The sequence below is a fragment of the Chiloscyllium plagiosum genome, chromosome 29 (assembly GCF_004010195.1).
Source record: "Chiloscyllium plagiosum isolate BGI_BamShark_2017 chromosome 29, ASM401019v2, whole genome shotgun sequence".
NCBI classification, from domain to species: domain Eukaryota; kingdom Metazoa; phylum Chordata; class Chondrichthyes; order Orectolobiformes; family Hemiscylliidae; genus Chiloscyllium; species Chiloscyllium plagiosum.
In genome coordinates this window covers 33,774,086-33,781,189 of record NC_057738.1, presented here as the reverse complement: position 1 = coordinate 33,781,189, position 7,104 = coordinate 33,774,086, and the positions used below count along the sequence as shown (strand labels likewise).

The window sequence follows — 7,104 nt, the reverse complement described above, 5'->3', positions numbered from 1 at the left end:
CCTGTTGCAGTCTGGAGTCAAACCTCAGACGCAACTAGATGTTAGGTGCCAGCATAAACTGGGTTGGAAGGATCATTGCTCTCAACTTTTTATTTCTCTATTTTCTAATTTATTCCTATAATCTGCAATGCTGGACTTCTTATTTCTTTATTTTTCTTTTTTTCCCTAAGAACTTGCACTGAAGAATCTGTACCTAAGTACCTTTGTAATTAAAATGGTTCCCTAAGTGACAGCTTGTAAACTTTTCACTGTACTCATCTAAGTACGTGTGACAATGAAACTAATTCAATTTAATTGAATGGTCTGTTGATTCTGCAAGGTCATCCTCGTGTTTATGCTACACACAACCTTTCTCCCACTCCTCTCCATCCAGCCCATCTATGTACTCTTCAAATATTTTCTTCCTCATCTATGTTGCTCACCTCAATGAGTGGTTCCAAGTTCTATGTTGTAACCACTCACTGGGAAATTTCTTCTAATTCTGTATTGAATATATTAGTACTGAGTTTATATTAATAGCATCTAATTCTGGGTGTCTCCACAAGTAGAAATGTCTGTCACTTGTCTGACTTTTAAAACTTTTCACTGTCTTGATGACCATTAACAGGCCATCCTTCAGAATAATTTGTTTCTAAAAAATAGAGCCCCAGCATGATCAATTTTCCTCATAGGTATAATTTTCAGTTTTGATATGATTCCCATAAATATTTTCACATTATTTCAAGTATTTCTATTTCCTTTTTACGAGATGGAGACAAAACAGTTCGCAATAATCCGTGTGATCTACAAGATTCCATACAAGTTAATATAACTTATTTGCTTTTCATTTCTGTCCCTTCATCACCTCAAAGTGATGTTCTGAGGGACATATTAAATGGCAGGATGCTACTTATCTGGGATAATTTTATGCTCAGACATGGCTATTGCTTCTGAGTCATTATTGAGTGAATAAAGTCAGCAATAATAGGAAGGATGTTATTGAACTTGAGACAGTGCAGTGAAGATTTACAAGGATATTGCCGAAACTGGAGGGTTTGAGTTATCAGGAGAGGCTGAATAGGCTGGGGCTTTCTTTCCCTGGAGATTCAGAGGCTGAGGGGTGACCTTATAGAAGTTTATAAAATCATGAGAGCCATAGATAGGGTGAATAGCCAAAGTCCTTTTCCTATGATGCGGAAGTCCAAAACTAGAGGAAATAGGTTTAAGATGAGAGGAGAAAAATTTAAAAAGGACCTGAGAGGTAACTTTTCACACCAAGTGTGGTGCATGTATAGAACAAGCTACCAAAGGAGGTGGTGGAGTTGTATGCAATTACAACATTTAAGAGGTACCTGGCTGGGTATATGAATAAATGGGATTTAGAGTGATATGAGCCAAATGTTGGCAAATGGGACAACATCAGATTGGGATGTCTGGTAAGCATGGAGGAGTTGGACCGAATGGAGTTGTTTCCTCACTGTATGACAATAGACAATAGGTGCAGGAGTAGGCCATTCTGCCCTTTGAGCATGCACCACCATTCAATATGATCATGGCTGATCATCCTTAATCAGTATCCTGTTCCTGCCTTACCTCCATAACCCTTGATTCCACTATCCTTGAGAGCTCTATCCAACTCTTTCTTAAATGAATCCAGAGACTGGGCCTCCACTGCCCTCTGGGGCAGAGCATTCCACACAGCCACCACTCTCTGGGTGAACAAGTTTCTCCTCATCTCTGTCCTAAATGATCTACCCCGTATTTTTAAGCTGTGTCCTCAGGTTCGGTACTCACCCATCAGCGGAAACATGTTTCCTGCCTCTGTACAGCTGCAGAAGAACCTCTTTGCTTCTATAGTCAATCCCTCTTGTTATGACGCTGTAAGAAGAAATAGATTTCATCCTGAACTCAAAAAGAGAGTTCTTTGAAGAAGTAGGACTGATTAATCGAACAGCCCTTTTTCACAGGCTTCTTTTTCCTCAACTAATTCCACAGAGCAAAGTACCTCAACTCAATCACCCTTCAAACAGTCCCAGTGCGGGTCTACAGCAGAACACTGCATTATTACCAATTTTGTGATCTCCAGAAAATCTTGTTGAAAAAGCCTTTCCCGTATCCACAGTGACCTTTAAAGGACATCTGTTAAAGAGAAGGTACCTACACAAAATTTGAAATTAATCAATTTTTACACAGTCATAGAGTATGACTGTGTAAAAAGTATGAAGCATCTTTATGACACTACTGCAAATTACAGTTCATTGTGAATTCTTGGATCAACTGTTAACTTTAAGTTGAGTTTGATGAACTTCTGTTAACCATTGATACTAAGGAAATACGCTGGTATTTAGAGTTAGGTCACAGGTCAGCCATGATCTCAATGAATGGCAAGGAACAGGCTCAAGATCCTAAATGCCTTCTACTTTTCTTTTTATCTATATCTCCCAAACGAGGGGATAAATGATTGTTATATCATCCACATTACATTTCTCTCTGTCATAAAATTATTCTGATAGTTTGAGATGTGATTGACAAATAAGACTTTTTTCTAGAAACTAACAACAATGCAACAGCTATATTATCTCACTGGCTATCTCTTATTTATATTGAATATTGTGATACATGAAGTAACCCTTACTAAAGGATAACTAGACAATGGAGGTTAATAGTTTTTTTCTACGACATTGCAGATATTAAAGTAAGTATTCTACCCTATTTAGTTTAAATTAAGCAGCAGTCTTACACCAGGACCTCGGATTTACTTTTAGAGTACTTTGAAAGCATCTCATTATCATTCTACGATTTTAATGTCATCAAGTTGGCCATATATTACATTTTCTTGGTTCAATAATTCCACAATAATTTCTCCCTTTCCGTTTTGACATTTGTCCCTCATTTTGGGGATGGTATCTCTCTTTCTACCTGGTGTTCTAAAGCAGTTCCCAATTATTAACCTATTTTCCTTTCCGCTGCTCTAATTATCTAAGGTTAATTCAATAAATGTGCATTCATTAACAATGTTCTTATTCCCCTTTCTATTATTTCCAAATAATTTAAACCTTGCCAAATGAAACTTGTCCCAGTCTTTATACTAATACGACATCACTCCTAAAACTTGAGGTACTTAACCACATAAAATTACCACCAGATTAATAAACAGTCCCATGTCACCTGTTCTTGAAAGGACTAATTCCCACTTTGTGCTATTAGCTGATTTGGAACACTACAATCAGCTTCAGTTTCACCAGGAGTCTTGCAACTTTTCAGAATAGGAGAAAGTGAGGACTGAAGATGCTGGAGAGTCAGAGTCAAAATGTGTGGTGCTAGAAAAAGCACAGCAGGTTAGGTAGCATCCAAGAAGCAGGACAGTCGACATACGCCCTTCATCACGACTCTCCTGCTCCTCAGATGCTGCCTGACCTGCAGTGGTTTTTTCCAGCACCAGAACCTTCCAAAATAGGCCAGGGTCACCCGTCCCTAAAGATTAATTTACAAGGTTATTAATTAGACTTTCTTCATTACATAACACAATATCTAAAGTAGATATCATAACACAATATCTAAAGACTTTCTTCATTACATAACACACTATCCTCTAGTCATCTCAACATATGGCTCTGGAAAGCCATTCCTAACACACTTCAAAACCTTGTCCTGTACAGTTTTTGAACAAGAAAGAAAACAGGGAACTACAGACTGGTCAGCCTGACATCAGGAGTATGAAAATGCTATCATCTATTATAAAAATGTGAGAATTAGATACTCAGACAATAATGATCAGATTGGGCATTGTTAGCATGAATTGCAAATGGCAAACTGTGTTTGACAAACTTTTTGTGGTTATTTGAGGATGTTACTAACAAAGTTAGTAAAGAGGAGTGGATGGGCTTGGAGCTAATAGCATAGATTAAGGATTGACTAATATACAGAAAACTGACTGAGAATAAATAGGTCATTCTCACATTGTTATGTGCTGTCTAGTGGAGTACCGTAAGGATCAGTACTTTGGTCACAGCTGTTCACAACATATATCAACGATTTTAGAGAGCTGATTATCTCAGCTGGCTGGATGGCCAGTTGTGAGGCAGAGTGACGTTAACAGCTTGGATACAATTCCTGCACTGGTTGTCTCTCTTGAATTAGAGAGCAGCCCTATGATCTGTTAGGAATATGGCAACTTAATGTTGAGATCAAAGATTTGGATGTGCGGATGAAATGTAATATTTGCAGATGTCACAAAGCTATGAAGGAATGTGGAAGATGTAAAGTGGCTTCAACAGTATTTGGACAGGCTTGGAGAGTGGTCAAGAACGGCAAATGGAATGCAATGTGGAAACACAAGTCACTGATGGTTATCAAAGAGCAAAGAACAAAAAAACAAAGAAAATTATAGCAGAGGAATGGTCCCTTCAGCCCTCCAAGCCTGCGTCAATCCAGAACCTCTATCCAAACCTATTGCCTATTTTCTAAGGATCTGTATTCCTCTTCTCCCTGCCCATTCATATATCTGTCTAGATACATCTTAAATGGTGTTAATGTGCCCGCCTCTACCACCTCCAGGCACCCACCACCCTTTGTGTAAAGAACTTTCCACACATATCTTCCTTAAACTTTTCCCCCTCACCTTGAACTTGTGATCTCGAGTAACTGAGTCCCCCACACTGGGAAAAAGCTTCTTGCTATCCGCCCTGTCTATATCTCCCATGATTTTGTAGACTTCAATCAGGTACCCCCCTCAGCCTCCATCTTTCTAATGAAAGTAATCCTAATCTACTCGATCTCCATACCAGTCAACATCCTAGTGAACCTCCTCTGCACCCTTTCCAAAGCATCCACACCCTTTTGATAATGTGGCAACCAGAACTGTATACAATATTCTAAATGTGGCAAAACCAAAGTCTTATACAACAGTAACGTGACCTGCCAACTCTTGTACTCAATACCCGTCCGATGAAGGATTGCATGCCATATGCCTCTTGACCACTCTACCGACCTGTGTTGCCACCTTCAGGGTACAATGGACCTGAACACCCAGATTTCTCTGTACATGGGTCAAGATTAGAGTAGTGCTGGAAAAGCACAGCAGGTCAGGCAGCATCTGAGGAGCAGGAGAATTGACATTTTCCTGCTCCTTGGATACTGCCTGGCCTGCTCTGCTTTTCCAGCACCACTCTAATCTTGAATCTAATCTCCAGCATCTGCAGTACCCACTTTCACCTTAGAGAGATATGGGCCTACTGCTGGCAAATGGGACTAGATTAATTTAAGATATTTAGTTGGACCAAAGACTCTGTTTCCATGCTGTACAGGTGGGACTCTGAATCTTTGGAATTGTTTGGATGCCAGAAGGCTGTGAAGCTCAGTCTTTGACTATGGTTCAGGTGGAGGTTGATAGATTTCTAACTACCAGAGGTGTAAAGGATTTTGAGAATAGTCTGTGAGTAAAAACCACGAAGTGTTCGAATCGTATAAAGCGCTGGAGCAGGCCCATTCTTATTTCAACATTCATTTCCAGGACATGGCTGTGGGCAGGCTTTTTATAGCACCTCATGTTTATGAGTAGGAAAAGTATTAGTGGTGGGAAACAAATGGCTCTTTGACCTGACAGTCGAGAATCCTCGGAGTGAGCAATGAAGAGAAAGGGGAAGGCTTCGAGGATGGAGGTGTTAACTGACCAAATGTGGAAGTTGGAGGCAAAACAGATTGAACCTTAGGGAATACATTCGACCAAAATTGAGAACCCTACCACCTGACATAGTGCCTTCTCCTTTTTGCCACCATGCTGGAAAATGAAGGGGTTCTCAATCGTTTAAGGAAAACAGAGCGCAGCCCACTGATCGCACTGCTCATGAAACAGTTCTATTCTTACTTTGGGAATGAGAGTCGTGAGTTGAGACGTTTCCTTCGACTGTTCAAACGCAGCACTTCTTCCACTTTGGCCTCCAACCAGTAGAGGGTGCAGTCGAGCCCTATCCTCCCCTCCCATACAGATTGGGACTGAGGCGCCAAAAGAAACGCCCGGCGCTCGCGGACGGCGCGAAGAAGCTCAGGGGCCCTGAGAGGGGGAACCGTTAACTGGCACGAGGAGCTGCCGCCCTGAAGAGAGAGGCGTTAACCGGCGCTCGCGGAAGGCCCGAGGAGCTACAGCCCAGAAGGCGGGGGGGAGGAGAGAAGATGCTGCACAACGTGGAGAAATGCGCGCGGCACCTAGTGGTTAGTGAAAGATCCAACTTCAGGCACAGCAAATCAAAACACCACCAGCATGTGCAAGCTCATCACTATAACTATAAGGTGGGTGATTAAAGTTAAAAATCACACAACACCAGTTTATAGTCCAACCAGGTTATAGGTGGGTAATTGACAGGAGTACGGAAACTTCATGACTTAGTGGGTGATTGACAGGGGGCGGAGACTGATTACCATGATTATCTGGTGGTGATTGACAGGGGGTGGAGACTGATTACCATGATTATCTGGTGGGTGACTGGCAGGGGACGGAGACTGATTGCCATGATTATCTGGTGGGTGATTGACAGGGGGCAGAGACTGATTGCCATGATTATCTGGTAGGTGATTGACAGGGGGCAGAGACTGATTGCCATGATTATCTGGTGGGTGATTGACAGGGGTTGGAGACTGATTACCATGATGTGAGAAACAGAACTCTCAAATCAGCCTGAGACAAAGTCTTGGAAATAAGAACAATTTATTACAGCCTTGCAAGTACTGGACGCCTCTGCAATCAAGCAGAAATGTGTGCGCAATAGCATTCTTATTCAGTTTGCAAGTTGCAGAATCACACCTCCCTTTTCCCATCCTATCATAAGCCGATTACCTCACTTGTTTTTTTTCTCTAGTTATTTTCTTATCTGGCCATCCTGCTGTCCTTGTATGTCTGCATTCTTTGTTCCTTGTTTGTTACAGCTTGTTCTTTTATCCAGTTTCTCTGATCATACTATCAGCTTTATTGTGAAATGCCCCTGCTGCTGCTTTTTGTGGTCAGCTACAACCCTTCATAGTTATTTCCTAGCTTAAAACTATTTTCTTTAAAAGACCCTCTATTTTCATTAAAGCCTTAGCCTTATGTATGCTACATGCTACAAGAATTCCACGACCGTTTGTATAATG

The 7,104-nt window shown here is 41.1% G+C and overlaps 1 protein-coding gene across 1 annotated transcript in view; it reads left to right on the top strand.

Moving 5' to 3' along the window:
* The first annotated feature begins 5,972 nt into the window (after nt 1-5,972).
* rpp40 (ribonuclease P/MRP 40 subunit) overlaps nt 5,973-7,104 on the top strand; it is a 25,696-nt gene continuing 24,564 nt past the window's right edge. The window contains exon 1 of the mRNA XM_043719491.1: nt 5,973-6,267. Coding sequence (XP_043575426.1) covers nt 6,151-6,267 — 117 coding nt within the window. The 5' untranslated portion in view covers nt 5,973-6,150. The remainder of the gene's footprint in view (nt 6,268-7,104) is intronic.